Below are 16,610 nucleotides of genomic sequence, written 5' to 3'. Positions count from 1 at the left end.
CGCTCACGCTGCTGTGCCCTGTCCCCACGCTCAGCCTGACCCCATGGCAGGGGACCTCGGGGTGCAGCCAGTGTGAGAACACTCGTGGCTGGAAGGGAAGGCTTCTCTCCTTTGCGTATCTTGGAGAAAAAACAGAGGGGATGGCTGTTTGCAGCACAGCAAGCAAGGCGGGGAATAAAGGATCTGCTCCCGGCCACAGCAGGGTCCTTCTTCAGTGACCCCAAACACCTGGCTGGCTTGCAAACTTAATAAAAAATTAGTAAATAATAACTGGGAAAATGAAGCAAGGATAAGCTCTTTTCACTACATCATTGTAAATGCATCAACACCCAGAAATACACAAAAAGATACGTGCCAAGAGCCACCCATCAAAGAGAGGCTTCCTTCCATGCTGGGTCTCACTTTCACACTTCTTGCACTCCAACAAACAAAAAAAACCAAAACAAACCAAAAAAAGTAAAAAAGAAAGAAAAAAAATAATTTCACCAGTTGATGTACAAACAGAGTCTTCCCTTTTCACAGATTTGTGGGTTCTGCCTGCCCCGATGTGGTCGGTGCGGTGCCCTTGGGAACAAACGGTAGTTGTACAAAACAGTATGAAGATTTTCTTACAAACATATGCCTGCAGTGTTTACTGGTTGGGTTTTTGTGTTTGGGGTTTTTTTTAAGTTTCAAAACTAGGTTTTAGGTCACGAATGGCTTGCAACTTTTTTCTACAGTAAATCAGGCATATATTTTTAGTTTTAGTTTTAGGAATGTGTAAGGCATTTTGGTAAGCTGACAGTAAGGTCTAGGTCACAGACTCATCAAGCTGAAGTCCCTTCCTTCAAACTGTCCTCTTCCCCCTGGAGAAGGAAAAGAGAGGTGGGTTACTCAACTGGGTCTCAACCTTATTCTCGTGGCAGCTCAAGCATCAAAGCGTTTCACAGATGGGCCAGGTCCTGCCTTTTGAGAAGGGAGAACCATGACCACCATCTCCTGTGCTCCCAGAGCTTCCCAAAAGCCACCCAGATGGTTTCCGGCAGCAAGTGCCACCTTGTCTCCGGTTTTCAACCACTGCCTGACACGCGCTTCCCCCTGCCCTCCACCAGCACCAAGGGGAGGGATGGCTGCGGCCACCACCAGTACCGTTTCCTGAAGCTGTTCTTTACACTTCTTCATTCTCCCTTTGGCCAGTTGGTCCTGGGTAACCTTCAGCCGCTCCTGTAGTTCGCTTGCTGCCTGGCCCCGGTTCTTTCTCTTTTTTTTCCCTAGTTTTTCCTACATGGGAGTCAAAAGAAGGCATCTGCCTGAGTCTCCTTTGGCCGTCTGGCGACACTCCCCCCTCCAAAACATCTCGGGTCACCTCAGGTCTCCACTGAGCTGCCTCGGTGGCCACAAGCCAGCCATGCGCCACTGCTCCAGCGGCGTGCTCAGAGGCTCTACCTGGGAGGTGTCCTTTAAACACCCCTAAAAACCCCAAATCCAGCCACAACCCGGTGACAGTAACAAAGCCACAAGCTCTACCTCCTGCACCAAGGGCTTCAGAGTCAAGAGGGAGCACCCACGTCCTCGTGAGCACCCGCTGGCAGGGGCCACTGGGTTTCCTCTCTCACCTGAGGCTACCACCCAGCATGATGCACCATCTAGGCTTCCCCCCCCACCCTCACACCTGGGGGGAGCAGGTTTGCAGGCGCTTGCCTGACCTGCAGCTGCTCCATCTGCCTCTCCAAGGCTGCCACTTTCATCTTCCAGCTCTTCCTCAGCTGCTTCTCTTGCTGCAGCACCTCTGACTTCTCAGAGAGCTCGTTCATCAGCTTGCCGCACCACTCCTGTAACCTGGCCACCTCAGCGTTTTGCCTGCACCAACAGAAGCAGCGTTATTCCAGCCCGCAGGCCAGTCAAGCATCCCTGGCGTTACCCAGGGGGAACACATCCTCCTGTGGGCCTGATAACAGGGCTTGAAACATCTCAACGGTTGTGTTGGCCTGCTTCTCGGACACGCCTGGTCCTTCAGGGATGGGGTGGAAGGAGCTGACACATCAATTTCAAAAGCTCCGTTTCCATCACAGGAGACATTCCTTTCTCATGAAATAGAAGACGCAAGGATCTGTGTTCCCAGACACAGGAGAAAGCACTCTAAGCAGCTGGAGTCTGCTCTGTAATTAATTGACCACTGTTAATCACCAGCCATTTCAGACTTTCTACAAAAAGAGAGTGCCAAATTCTTCCCCCTAGCTCCTGGTTGTTCTGTATGCACCAGGCAGGTCTCGGTTCTCTGCGGCACCGCTCCCATCTAAGAGCCAGTGACATTTCTTCTGAAGTTGGTGAGCACAAGCTCTCCGAAGTGTGGAGAAATGCTGCAGCGCCTTCTGGTCCCCTCTGCCCCCTCCGCTAGCATCAGCACAGGTGACTCCAAAGCAGAGAGGGCTTCCCCTGCCCTTCCACTTGGGAAAAGCATCCTTGTTTCCCCTGCCAGGCCCACAAAAGCCATTTGGCAATCTCTTCCTCACTCCCTCCTCTACCTCCAGCTAGCTGGGGCGTCTGTAGAAGCACCCTCAAGAAAGGGGGTGGCCAATCATGATGGACAGCCACCCCCAGGGCTTGCCAGAGGGTGGCCCCAGGCTCTGCCCCCCACCCCCACCCCTAGTCTTACTTGCTCTCCATCTGACTTCTGATCTGGCAGAAGGCATCACTCAGGATGGAGTTCTCCTGCTGCAGGCGAGCCAGCTGCGTGTCGGGGCCATTCTCCAGCTGCTCCTGCAGGGTGCGGATCTAGGGAGAGACCAACAGCGGTTAATGCCGCCGCTGCCAGCCCCTCAGCTCTCCCCTGAGGAGCCCACTCCATGGGCAAGAGGGACTGGCAAGGAAGCCACAGCGAGGTGTCTGCTGATGCTGACAGCCCCTGCGGCTGCTGCATCCCGTGAGGATGCTCCCACATCCCTCTTCTAGCGTGAGCACCACGGCTCAGGAGCACTGCGGGGCTCTCGCCCCTCCCCGAGGCTCTGGTCCCCTCGTCCACCTCGGTCTTCTCCAAAAGACCAGGCAGCTGCCGCCGAGGGCCAGCCGGCAGCCAGCGGAGGAAGCTGCAGAGCACCGCGTGGGGCTCACCTTGCCCTGCAGCTGCTGCGTTTCGCTGACATGGTCCTGGTAGCTGGCCTGCATGCGTGCCTGCACCGCTGCCATCTCCTGCTCGCGGGCCAGCAGCTGCTCCTTCAGCTTGCCCTCCACGGCCGTCGCCTTGGCCCGCTCGGCCGCCAGCTCCTTCGAGGAGAGAAGCCACCCGGTCAGTCCTCAGCCTAGGAACTTCCCTGCTTTAAGGGGACTCGAACCAAGTGGCCTCCTAGCTCAGAAGACTTTAAGAAGTGTAACCCTTTCGGCGCTGCCCCCAGGCCCAGCTACACCCTTCCGCACTTCCATTTCCTCCTGCATTAAGCTTTGGGCTCCGTGGCCACTGGATGCCACTGTTGTTCCACATTGGGCCAGCTAAGAGACAGGAGTGACCGCCTGGAATTTTATTCCCCTCCCCGGCCCCAGGATCAGTATCATCACATCAAGTTTGCGGCAAAGCAGGAAAACTAAAAAAAGAAAACACCCCCACAAATGAAACACAGACTCCCCCCCCCGCCCCCTGCCAAGGCAGGGATGCTGTCTTGGCCGGCTGGGTGATGCCGTGCCGCTGCCCTGGGCTGCCTGCACAGGCCGGGGTTTAGCACAGCACTCAGTGCACAGGGTGGCTTCGCCCTCTCCTCTCCTGCCTGCAGGCAGAGGGACCTGCTGCAGCAGGGTCCTGGCGGCTGCGGGGCAGGAGGTGCTGAGCACGACGTGCCGGGGGTCCCTTCTGCCTTCAACACCCAACAAGAGGTGGAGGCAAGGGGCTGAGTCAGGCAAGGGGGCTGTAAATAGCACCAGGCTCCTTAAAAAGGGACTGATCAACACCTTCTCAGCTCAGGGGCTCTGCCAAGAGATGAGAAGGGCTTTACTGTCCTCCGTAGAGCAGCAGAAAGCTGCAGTCTCTTACGGGCACGGCTTTAGCCCGCTCCTGCTGCGGCTGCCAACAGGGCACGTGCCTCCCCGGGCTGGATCAGGCCCAGGAGAGGAGCTCAGGTGGGCATCTCCTCCCCTTTTTGGGGAGAAAACAGCAAATAGATGAAGGGCCCAGAGAACCCCCGCGCTTCACCTCCAAGGGCGGGTAAGACGCGGGGAGAGGGAGGCACACGGCGAGCCGTGAGGCGCAGAGCCTGTGCCAGGGGTGCCGGGAGGGCTGCGCGCACTTACCTGACTCAGCTCCTCCACCTTGTTTCTGGCAGCGGCTGCAGCCTCCTGCTTAGTGGCGAGCTGCTTCTCCTTCTCCTCCAGCTGGCGTTTCAGGACAGTGACAGGGTCACCCTTCTGCTTGGCCTGCCGGCACAGGGTGGCACATCAGCGGGGACCACCACCTCCTGCATCACCACGCATCCAACCCCTCCACCCCACACGCACAGGGTCCTGCCCTCTGCTCCAGGGGAAAATTCAGCTCCTGTCTCTAAGGCTGACCCTCGGGGGACAGCCTGCCCGAAAACGAGCTGCCTTCACCCCTCCGCACCCCCGGAGGCTTGGCCCAGCCCTGGTGGACACGACGCTGCTGGCAGCCCTACCGCGTGCCAGGTGTCCTGGACGATGCCCGCTTTCTCCATCAGGATCTCGATGAGCTGCTGGGCCTCCCCCTCACTGAACACCGTGCTGCTGACAGTGGACACAAGCGTCTTGTAGGGCAGGTAGAGGGGCCCATCCGAGTCCGCAGGTGCTGGGGAGGAGAGAGGAGGGGTTGGGAGCGCTCGAGCCAACGGCAGGGCTGAGTAGCATCACCTCAGTTGACTTCAACCCCATAACTGCCATTTCACGCCAGCAACCGCCCAGATGTCCACAGCCAAGTTTGATACCTCTCTAACTGAAAGCAATGTGACGAGCGCTGGGGACGGTGCTCACCACAGACAAGTGTTCCCTGAGCCAGCTGCCACCTCTGCCTGGCTCTGCTACTGCTCCTGCCGCCCTGCCACCGCCCTCCATCACACTGAGCGATTCCAGCCGGAGCTGGGCACGCTTTGCTAAAGCCAGGGAGCCGAGACATGGTGGGCATCAGAAGCTGGACTCCATCGTGACACAGCCTCGCTGGGGGACTGTCGCTCCACGCAGCGGTGCCAGTGATGCAGAGCAGCAAGGTCATCTCCTGCCTTTCACCAGGCAGGTTCGTTCCAGCTCTTTGCTAAGGGAACGAGATGACTCCAGCCCTTCTCCGATCCCTCTGCCGGCTTACCCGACGGGGATATATGCAGAGGAACTTGGCCTTACCTGGCTCGCTCTTCTTCTTGGATGCAGCCACCTTCTTGACAGGTCCATTATGCTTCTGCTCCTCATGGGCTGGAAGAACATTGCTTTTCTTTATGGTGACAGAGCTGACCACTGGAGCACTTTGGTGTGCCTCTGGGACCTGTCCATTAGGTTTCTCTTGATTTTTCTTTTCTTTTCCTTTTTTCTCAACAGCTTCCTCTTTCTTCTTTTTCTCTTTTTCCTTCTGCTGAGTCTTCTTAAGCCCTTTGCCTTGCTTGGCCAAGGATTCCTCAGAAGGACGGAGGACCTTCTCCACGAAGGTGAACACCAGGAAGATCCCAATGGCCGATACCACCATCAAACCTCCAAAGAGCACAACCTTCAGCATCTGAGGGACATCCATCCTGCCTTATTCTTCTGTGCCTGCAAGACACCAGAACAACAGTTAGTGGGGAAAACAAAGAGGCGCAACGGCCTCTCTGTGAGCAGCGAGTTTCCCATGTCCATCTGTGTTGTGTGGGCAACCTGCTGACACCCCCCGCCCCCTCCCAGGTTTGCGCTCCTCCGCTGCGCTGCCTGCGCACGGTGCTCCAGCCACACCGCAGGGGCTGCTTGCACTGGCTGCAGCAAGCTCCAGAAGAACCAAAGAGGGGGAAGAAAAAAGCAGGGATGCAATCAGAGACAGCCACGAGCAAAGTGCCCATGCCATGTCCAATGGGACGCTTTTGCACGACCCTGGGCAATACCTGCAGCCCTGCGACAGTAAGAGAGCCCGTTTCCAGACTGCCTGGTGCAGTTTGGCCAAGACCTGGGCTCTCCCTGGGCCACCTGGCCTTATCTCTGCACCCAGGCGCAGGTGGAAGTGCATCCAGGGTCTCAGCTTTGGAATAAAACACCCCCCTGGAAGGGGAAAGCATGCATGGGAGAGCTTTCCCCAGCTTTGCAACAGCCCTGGCCGCCTCCCTTTGCCACCCGCACCCTGCGGCACTGCTGGCCTCTGCCCAGCCTGGCAGGGAGGACACACAGCGACCACATCCCACTGGGTCGCTGCTCCCAGCCTCCAGTGACGAGAACCACCCCAGCAATGATGCTACAGACACCACACAGAGAACCAAGACGCTACCATCTCCTTGCAATGCAAACACCAGGAAAAGGCCTAAGTTCAAGCCAAAAAAAAGCAAAAGCATGGTCATTAACCATCTCATCTCCCCAGCAGATGCCCACAGGAAGAAACGAGACTTGCAAAGGGAGCATTGGATGTGGTGCTTCTCTTTCCACCTCTGCTGTTAACTGGCGGGCATCCGTTCCCACCCTCCTCTCCACGCTCAGGTTCTCCACCCATAACACACGGAGCCACAACGGAGACTGTACTGCCTGCTCTGAGACCTGGCAGGCAGGGTGCAGCCCCACGCGGAGGAAGATGCTGCTGCCTCCACTCTTCTTAATCGCTAACCGAACCCCGTCCCGAGTCTGGAAGCCAGTCTCTTTCCCGCTGTCCCACTCGTGCGTTTCCCCCATGGGCATCACCTCCACGTGGCTCACAACCCCCCCGATGCTGCAGTCAGGCAGTTCATCTGCGCAGGGGCACTCCCCAGGAGGTGCCAGGCTGCGCTTTCTCGTGATCAATGCATCAAGCCCTCGGCTGCCAGAAGTTCCCATCCCCGCGCTTAACTGTAAACATCATTGAATTTCCTCTTTAAGAGGTTGTGGGCTGGGGACGGAGGGAGTGGCTGGAAAGGGAGGAGGCAAAAATAAGAATAAAACTAAGGAGATCAGCATCTTTTCAAAACCTCAGTGCTCACAGGGAGAGACCTCAGAGCCTTTCCCTTTCTCACAGCCGACAGCGGCGAACTCACTCACAGCCGAATCTGCACTGGTGCAGCCAGGGGGTGACAGTGCAATGGAAACGTCGTCTCCAACCCCCAGGGGGGTTGTTGAGGGCTGTTTCCATCAGCAGCCCAGCTCTCCCTGCCCGCCTCGCCAAGCATCCCAGACAAAGCAGCAGAGAGCCGGCAGGCGGGCAGGCTGCCAACGCCAGCTGGAACCAGCCTCCCTCCGGCAGGACCAACTTTCTACACCAGGGCACTGCGTGAGATCCCAGCTGATACTACAGGCATCGCTATCCTGGTCCGTCCCAGTCGTTTGGGATTTCAGCGGCCTCAGCCGGCTCCATCCCAGCACAGCTGGTGCCAGCCCACTCCCTCCTGACAACGCAGCATCACTTTGGGATGGTCCCCATCGGGACAGAGGGATTATTCCTAACCTGCAGGGTGAAAAGGGATGGATTTCCTCTTCCTGGCAGGAAACAGAAACGAGGGTCCAGAGAACGTGTACCCACGTCCTTCTGCTGGCTTTAGGGCCAGACCAATGTGCCCCGGAGCTGACGGGGGCGGAGCTGAGCGCCCTGCATTCCTCACCTAGCAACCCCAACAATGCGCTGGTACCAACAGAGCTGCTGACCTCACACTGCCACCACGTCAGACTTAGATCAAAATTCGCCACTCCAGCTTAGGGCAAGGGCATCACTGACTGCTGGCAAATGCTCTCCAGCCCCGTCAGCTGCTCCCGCCACCTCCCAAAGCAGCTGGATGCTGGATTGGCCTTTGGTTTTTGGTTGTGGATGGCTGGGTTTTTTGAGATACTAGTGAGAGATGAGAACTTCACAAGTGAAATGCCCTGTGATGCAGCTCAAATGAGCTCTGGCTAAAATTACACTGCCTGACTGAATTTTAGAGGCACTAGAACTGTGCGCAGGACAAGAGCAGGTTTTGCAGTGTCTGTGTCACCATAGCTGTGCCACGCAGAGCAGCACATCTGCACCATACAGGCTAGAAACCATTAGATTCCTTCTAGAGCTGCTGCTGTGGCAGAGGACGTTCAAGCCTGTGTCTGTTGAAAGACACGATCTCAAACACCCTGTGCAACAGTAGTAATTAACAATGCGCTTGATTTAGAGATGTGGTTGTGATTACTCATTTCAAAAGGCATTGCATCTCCACGTGGAGAAGCACAGTTCTGTTCAGCCTGTCAGACACCGTTAACCAAGGAGTAAACATGTTGCTGCAGCATTCAGAGATTCCATGCTCAGTCGGCGTGGCTTGTAGCCAGAGAGCCCTGACCCCCTTCAGTTCCTCCTGCTGCACTGGGCCAAAATCTTGCAGCCTGCCAGACAGACAGGATCGTTGTGCAGCAGTGCCAGCCTTCACACGACAGCTGGCCAGTGGACTGGAACTAGCCAGGGAGGCTGCGCTGCACAGGTGGAAGTTAAAAAAAAAAAGAAATCCTGAAGAAATTCAGCTTTTCTCCACATCAGATGGGCTTGGGTTGGGCTCCCTGATCTCCAAAAAAAAAGAATCCATTGTTGACCCCTTGGAGCAGCAAAGCCTTTCTGGTCTCTGCAGCCCAGATTCTCACTCTGATTCTTTCACCCACCTCTCCAGAGCCAGCGGGAGCTGAGTCAGCCATTGGAGCCTGCCTGTGTGTAGCTTCCTCACCCGCCATACCCAGGGTAGCCCTAGAAAGGAGAGATGCGCTCCTGAGAGAGCCTGCAGTGAAAAGGGGAACAGTCTGAGCACGGATGTAGTGAAAACGTTCTCCCCGGTATTTCTACGTTGCTATTTGGCGTGTAGCCAGGTGTCTGCTCTGACACACGTCAGAGAAAACCATCCAAATGCCTAAGCCAAGGCAGGGCTTACCTGCTTGGTGACCCGATTGCCTCTTCTAATGTTACTACCAAGTACATTTCATTGATTACTAGCATGCTGGAATGCCACATTGAGTGTTTTGCCTCTTTTTTAAGGCATAAAGCATGAATGCCAAGCAAATGGGCCAGAGGACCTGCCCCGAGCTTGCATTGCTGAGAAGCCAGGAGGCTCCCTGGTCGTAGCTTTTGAAGCACGTCCCGTGTAGATGTCATGCAGTGCATGTGCATGTGAAATTCCAGTGTGAAATGGGGACAATGGACATCGATTGTGATTGTATATGTCTACTCAGGAATGTGGGTATGGTGACTAGTCATGGGTGCGGTGTCTGGTCACACAGGCACACAGCTCTGAGGAGACAACTACAGTTTTTGAGGAGACGCCTGCCCCTCTTCCTCTAACAAAGGGGAGACGGGGAGACGCCTGCCCTTCTTCCTCTAACAAAGGGGCTATTTAAAAAAGAATGAGAGAAGATGAGAGACATTCAAATGCTATCTAGAGGGAGGGAGTGCTAAGTCTCCTTGCTGGAGAAGATGGGATGGTCACAAGGACATGAATCACCTTTCCTTGCTGAAGAAGATCGGATGGTCACAAGAACATGAATCACCTACTAACCTGCAAGACCACCACATTCCAGGAAACGGACTGATAAGCTAATTAACATACGAAGCGGGGTTTAGGTAACGAATATGTATAGGCGTTAATTGAATATTCATTTGTTTCATTGTATAAATGTGGGATGGTTCGTCACTTCGGGCATGCACGCTTGTGGAGGAGCGATCCCCGTGCATCTGCGCGCAATAAACATACCTACTTTATAACTTTCGAGTTATAGAGTCTAATTCCGCACGTCAGTTTTGGCGAGCCAGGCAGGAGGATTTCTGCTCGGCTGAGGGACCAGCTGCAGAGCGGACGCTCCTAGGCGCGCCCCGGGAGATTTCCTCGGAGGAGCCTCCTCTTCTCAGCTGTTCACCCGGGAGCAGAAGAGAACCCCTGGATCCGCGGATAAAACGGTATGTTTAGTAACGGGGTGGCTGGTGAGACGCACGGAGACGTCCGGTGCGCAGCGCAGTCCCCAGGAGGGAAAAAAAAAAAAAAAAAAAAAAAAGGGGGAAGCTAAAAACTTCCTTTAGGTTGTCTTAACAATTGGGGAATTCCTAGAATGTAACAACTGAAATAGCGCTCTGTGTCTTGTTTGTTCTATGTGTTGTCTTGTTACATGTTCAAAACTCAGAGTTATGAAATGTATGTTGAAAAATAATAATATTCTGGTAATTCATGGCAAATAGCGGAAAACTTAACACTCTGCTTAAGACCAGGAAAAATGTGGGGGTTTTTTGTTTGTTGTTTGTTTTTTGGCAATTGTTCATTGAAATGCATACTTTGTGAACTGTCAGTGTTCCTAAAAGTTGTACATAAGTGCACGGTACCGTATAACATACTGCTTGTGTGACTGAGGGCTGCCCGGAGAGTGTGAATGGTGTGATTGAGATGCACATTTTGATTTTCAGTGTATAGCTTAATTATTTTGACTGAGTGTGAGTGCAAGAGTGCTTGAGACATGCGTTTGAGTGCAATATGAGCAAGGAGCTCTATCCGTGTTTCCGACCTTGGGTGGCTAAGGCGGCCGGAGAAAAAGTAATTAAAATTGTAAAATGGGAAATGGAAGGAGTAAGCCCTGTGAAAAATCGCCCTTGGGTTGTATATTAAAACATTGGAGTGATATCGTAGGACATGGTGGTACCGAAAATAGAAGGAAATGGATTAAATATTGTAATCAGTGGTGGCCTTTGTATAAATTGGGGAGTGATGCGAAATGGCCTCAGGAGGGAGGAACGTTAGATTATAACACTCTCCTGCGATTAATGTTGTTTCTGAGGAGAGGGGGAAAATGGGACGAAGTATCCACCGACAGCTGGAGGAGTTAAGAGATCGTATACATCAAGTTAAAGAAGGTTCTTCGGGTATAGATGCGTGGTTTGCTCCTTTGGGCATTGGAGGGTGGTTGAGGGATTTACTGAAACAAGGTCTGTCTATATTGTTGTTTGTTATTCTTTTGTTACTTTTAGTGCCTTGCCTTTTACAATGTTTTCAGAGCTGTGTGGAACGCAGTATTAATGCTGTATTTAAAAAGAAAGGGGGAGGTGTTGGGGCTCTTGCTGTATTGAATGATTATACTGAACTTTGAAGCAAGTGGAAAAATACTGAAGAAATAAGACGAGGTCACGACCAGAACAGTGGAATGAAGAGGGAGGAACAAATTGCAGATGCTTGCACAAAACCAGGGCCAGCAGGACGCGATAAGAGGAGCTGGGAAACGGCAGAAAAGAGCCTACGTGCCAGAACAAGCAGAAACAGAACTCTTGCCAATAAGCAATTGTTAACCAATCATATTATTATACGCTTGTAAGATAGCCAATCATATTATCACACGCTTACCGAATGCCTTATAAAAGTTACTTGGTTTGTATAATAAACGGATCAGATCTTGAACTCCATGAGTATTTGAATCTGACTCCCGCTCGCCCGAAATGCCCGCAGCAGTGGGGTGCAGGGAGAAGCTGAAATTCCCTTGGTCACATGCGATTTGCCTGCACTGTTTGCATTGTACAGACAAAATGAAAAAAACCCCAAACAACCAACCCTCAGCATGCCCTCGCTGTGTGCGAGTAGCGCGTGGTCAGGTACTACGACGCTAGGTAACTGGTCCAGACGCTTAGACAGAAATTGTGCAAGATAGACACCTGCACAGAAGATCAGTTCCCTGTTTTATGGAACAGGATACAGCTCTGCTTCAGCATAGTGAGCTCGGGCATTGCCAGATGTGTTAGCAGCACGTCCTGGTTTCAGCTGGGATGGCGTTAATTACCTTCTTAGGGGCTAGCGCAGCGCTGTCCTTTGGCTTTGGTGTGAGGCACTGCAGCTCCTCAGGCCTCGCTAGCAAAAAGGCTGGAGGGGCGCAAGGGCTGGGGAGGGGAGACTGCCAGGTCCGCTGACCCGAACCCACCGCAGAGGTGTTCCATGCCATGGGACGGCACGCCTGCTCTCTGTGTACCTGGGGGCTGGCTGGGCAGGGGGCTTGTTGCCTGGGGACTGGCTGGGCATCAGCCGGTGGGCGGCCAGCAGCTGCGCTGTGCACCACCTGCTCCTTTCTTCCTTTCCCTCTCCCTTTTCATTGTAACTATTATTGTCACTGTTGTGGCTATTCTTCCATTTTTATTCTGTTTCAATTATTAAATTGTTCTTACCTCAGCCTTTGAGTTTTGCGTTCCTTTCCAGCTCTCCCCATCCCTCTGGCTGAGGGGGGAGCGAGCGAGCGGCTGCGTGGCACTGGGTTACCAGCCGGGGTTGAACCACGACACCGCACCACTTGCAGGGTAGCGGGGGCTGTTTCCAACAAGCAGCAAGGAGCAGCCACCCACATTTGAGAGCAGGTTTCTCACTGGCAACCAGAAAACAGACACGTCATCGCTGCAGTGAATGACTGGACCGGGCTTTCCCTCGCTGCTGTGCTGGATGTTAACGCTGCTTTGCCCAGCAGCCAGTAACCTCCGCTTCTCGCTGGGAGCCAGCAGTAAAGCAGCATCTACCACTGGCTTTTCTAGGCACACAGAACGTGCAGCTGCTTTGTTTTCAGTCACAAGTGCTTTATCTCTACACCCAGGGAAGTGTGGCAAGGGGTACCTCTGAGGTAAAGGCAGGATGAAAACAGGACACAGGCGGTCAGCATGCTCATAGGGTACCAGAGTTATGTTCCCTCTGCAGAGCATCAGTGGAGCGGAGTGGCAGCGATCAGCAATGAATTATAAGCAAAAGCCTGGATGTTTCAGAGGTCAGGACTCACTGGGAAGACATACTAGTGCTGCAGCAGCACTACTCAACCACTACTCTGCCAATGAGTAACTGAAAAACTAATGTTTTGTAGCAACAATTCAACATGGTATTTTGAAGACAGCAAAACCTGGGAAACTCCTGACACATTTGCTCATGAGGAAAAAGCAACTGGCATGATAAGATTTTCTGAAACAGAGTTGTTTATTCCATACAACTGATTGCAAAGATCTGCAACCTGCTTGTAGCTACTGACCCCAAAGGGTTTCTAATGTCCCTGAGCAAAGAAATCAAGAAACACACTCGCTTTCTTCTTTGGAAAGAGATCAGGAAGTTCTGGAACCTGAACTTGACTGTTCGGGCACAAGCCAGAGAAAGCCTTGCTAAAGTCAAGGTAAGCAACACGCACTGCTCTTCCTCTGTCCACTCAGTTACTCACACATCGCTAGAGAGGTACCAGGTCAGTGCGGCATGATTTCACCCTTTGCAAACCCATGCTGACTCCTCCCTACCAACTTCTTGTCCCCAGCATCTTTGGAAACGGCTCCCAGAGTACGTGCTCCGCCACCTTCCCAGGCAGCACGGTGAGGCTGCAGTTCCCAGCTCCTCGGTCTTGCCCTTCTTGAAGATGGGACAGACATTCCCTGTCTTCCAGGCCTCAGAGCCTCCCCCAAGTGCCATGCCCTCTCCTGCTTCATCAGGAGTGTCCCCACAGTGACACTGGGGATGGACTTTCGGGTGCAGGAATTGCCTGGACTTCTCTGTACCCCCTCACGCCTCATCATAACTGCTATCAATGCCGGTTATGGCAGATGCCAACACCGAATTTCTGTTCTGCTGCTCCACCAGCCAAGAGCTCTCCCCTCTCACTAAGAGCTGGCAGCAGAGAGCGGTGAGGAAACTTGAGCACAGCTCACGTCTGAGTTTATCACAGTGACTGACAACACAACGTGAATGTCAAGATGTTCTGTCCCTGCTTCCTCTGTGGAGAGACACTAGAAAGTGGCAAAAGCTGAACTTCTCTTTGACCACTCTGGTGCAGGCTGGAGAAATTTCGTTACACCTTTTTCCTTTGCAGGGGATCAAAACCTGTGGGATTTCCCAGCGTTTCACGGCCACCAGAAGCTCACCTGCTACCTTCTGCCCAAACCACAAGGAGGATTGCTCTAAAATACAGGGAAAGTCTGGGAACTGATCTTGACACAATTGTGGAGAAGGACATACACACATGCTGGCCTTTTGCCTGGCCTCCAGGACAGGCTGAAGGTGCAGCGGTGAACAGAGCTGAAAGGAGCAGAGCGCTCTGGAGAGCTGTACGGTTAGGGAAAGGGGTAGAAAGCCATGTCAAGAAGGGAAACGATAAAACAAAGACATATATTAGATGACAAAGTTTATTAAATGTCAAGCTGAAACAGAATATCTGGAATTAAATACAGTATATGAACTTCACAAATATGTATTCATATAAAAAGGAACAGCGTCACAGCAACATTCATTGCTTTCCTCACTGCCTGTTAACTCAAGTCCTTGAATTAGTGGGTAAAACCCCCAGATTTTTCCAGTCTTAATTGATCTCGGGACAACCATTCTTCCTTTCCCAGAACTGGGACTTTGTTCTGTCATCTTCTGATCACTACTGACTTCTGTGGACAGGAAATGACAATGTAGATCTTCAGTAACAGGTAACTCCCTGAAAGAAGTAAACCTGCTTCTTTTATTGACACAAATGTCCCAGAACACTGGCTACCATCTGGGCTACAGCCACCACATCATCAGCTGCTAGCAGCAACAAAAAGATTGGCTGTCCTATCATACAAGGTTTGGAAAGTACTGAGGAGACTGGAAGTTAATATTTTAACATTCATTTTTCCCGCACATGAAGTGTTTCAGGTACGGCACAGCTGCTGATGTAGTAACTGGGGATGTCTACAGCTGCAGCGACCTTTAATACGAACCCCAAGATGAATACCGTGAGGGGCCATGGGCACAAACTGAAACACAGAGGGTCGGGGCTGAACATCAGGAAATGCTTCTTTCCGATCAGGGTGACTGGGCACTGGCACAGGCTGCCCATGGAGGCTCCATCCTGGGAGATGCTCAAAAGCCAGCATGGTCCTGGGCAACCAGCTCTGGGTGGTCTTCCCTGAGCAGGGGAGCTAGAACGGATGACCTCCAGAGCTCCCTTCCAACCTCACCCGTTCTGTGGTTCTGTGATCCAAAACAAACATACCAAACCCACCACATAACTCTTGGCACTGCTACACACTCACAGTAATGTTAAACCTAAGGCGCATAAGGTGACAGCAACGTAAAGTGCCCCGTCCTCCAGCATGACCGCTGGTAAAGATTTCACTTTATCGGCAGAAACAGTCACGGCATCTGGACTGAAGCAGCAGGCTCAAATCACATCAAACGATGTCCTAAGCATTAAAGCAACACTGGAAACATGAACAACACATAGGGTGAAAGGATTAAGCAGAACAAAGGGAATGCTTTCGTTAAAACACAGAACATCAGTGGAGAAAAAATAATGCATCTACCTTAATAAGAAACATTCTGACAATTCTGTCACGCTCAAGAATCAAGGTGAGTCATTCTGCTAGTCAGAAAAAAACAGGTGTGCTTCTTATGGTGAGTGCAAAATAAAACACCTATGCATCAATAAACCAACAGGCAAGTGCAATGTGCTTGACATCCATTTAATAGAATTCACATTCGGACTGCAATAAACACATTTTGACACCTGAACTGTGGGATGAGAAACTATAGACGCGCTATGTAAACAAAATCCTTTCCGGAGCTTTTTTCCCAGCATTTTGTTCAAATCAGGTAATTTTTGGTTAAAACATCACGGTACTCCTGTACTGCCCTGCAAAGGGGATCCTGGTCAATGTGGATACTTTTTGAAGATCCATCGGAAAATACCATGCGAGAAGCTCCAGCAGATCCAGCTTCAAGTTCAGCAGTGGCTAGGGAGAAGAGAAACAAGATTCCGGTGTTGCTTTTACACTAGACAGGGCCAAATCAGTCACTATGAAAACATCATGGATAACTGGAGAGACTATAATCCAGAAAGAGATTTAAAAACTTCCAAGGGATCATAACAATCAAAGGGCTACGCACAAAGGAAGAAACAATGTTTTTCCACATTTGCTTACCAGTCAACAGTATTTCTAAAGCCAGCGAAAGAAATTCTATAGGCTACACAGCGAACGTCTTCAGGGAATCCACAAATGATTCCTGCTTACACCAGTGCTAATCTGAGCCCCCCTGCAGATCTCTCGAACCTCCAGTATCTGTTTTCCTTGAATGTTCAAAGCAGTGATTTATTGGAACTCTACTCCTAAAAACCAGCTTCTGCCTTCTCTGTGACAAACTTAAAAAGAATCCGCCGGTGAAAACGCAAACACCTTTGCAGTGCAGTCAGGCCAGGACAAGTCTCCTAGCCTGGCACTTTCTTCGAGGGGCGTCTTTGTAACTCACCCTGGCAAAACCCTCTTTCCTCCACAAAAACACATACTCAATGACAGCAAGCCCACCTTTCCTGTTCTTCTCCAGCCACGTTTTTCAGACAAGGTCCTGAAACCAAACGCACTCTATGACACCTAGCAGATGCACAGTCAGGTTCAAAATGCACATGGATGAAATGCAACGGCTTTGTGTCCATTCGGACACATGGAACGAGCTGTGAAGCTACAGCTGAACACTCTCTGTATTACCAAAAGCATGCAGGAACAGAAGGAAATTCTCGCAGGGGCCACCTGCTTTGAAATAGCACCAGTCACTGCA

General features: G+C 52.1%; 2 protein-coding genes across 2 annotated transcripts in view; both read right to left on the bottom strand.

Moving 5' to 3' along the window:
* Positions 1-597: 597 nt before the first annotated feature.
* Positions 598-5,681, bottom strand: LOC121080186 (ribosome-binding protein 1-like). Its single transcript, XM_040578053.1, has 8 exons — positions 5,311-5,681; positions 4,617-4,765; positions 4,258-4,380; positions 3,091-3,243; positions 2,636-2,754; positions 1,686-1,839; positions 1,129-1,260; positions 598-845 (listed from the first exon to the last, which is right to left on the bottom strand). The coding sequence occupies exons 1-8, from the start codon at positions 5,675-5,677 to the stop codon at positions 807-809; spliced, it is 1,236 nt and encodes a 411-aa protein (XP_040433987.1). The 5' UTR covers positions 5,678-5,681; the 3' UTR covers positions 598-806.
* A 9,392-nt stretch (positions 5,682-15,073) lies between these two features.
* Positions 15,074-16,610, bottom strand: part of LOC121080166 (ankyrin repeat domain-containing protein 26-like) — a 34,735-nt gene continuing 33,198 nt past the window's right edge. Inside the window, 1 exon segment of the mRNA XM_040578038.1 lies at positions 15,074-15,790. Coding sequence (XP_040433972.1) covers positions 15,642-15,790 — 149 coding nt within the window. The 3' untranslated portion in view covers positions 15,074-15,641.

This window comes from Falco naumanni, chromosome 21 (genome assembly GCF_017639655.2).
Source record: "Falco naumanni isolate bFalNau1 chromosome 21, bFalNau1.pat, whole genome shotgun sequence".
Classification (NCBI taxonomy): Eukaryota; Metazoa; Chordata; class Aves; order Falconiformes; family Falconidae; genus Falco; species Falco naumanni.
The sequence above is the reverse complement of the archived record's forward strand: the minus strand, read 5'-3'. Positions and strand labels throughout refer to the sequence as shown.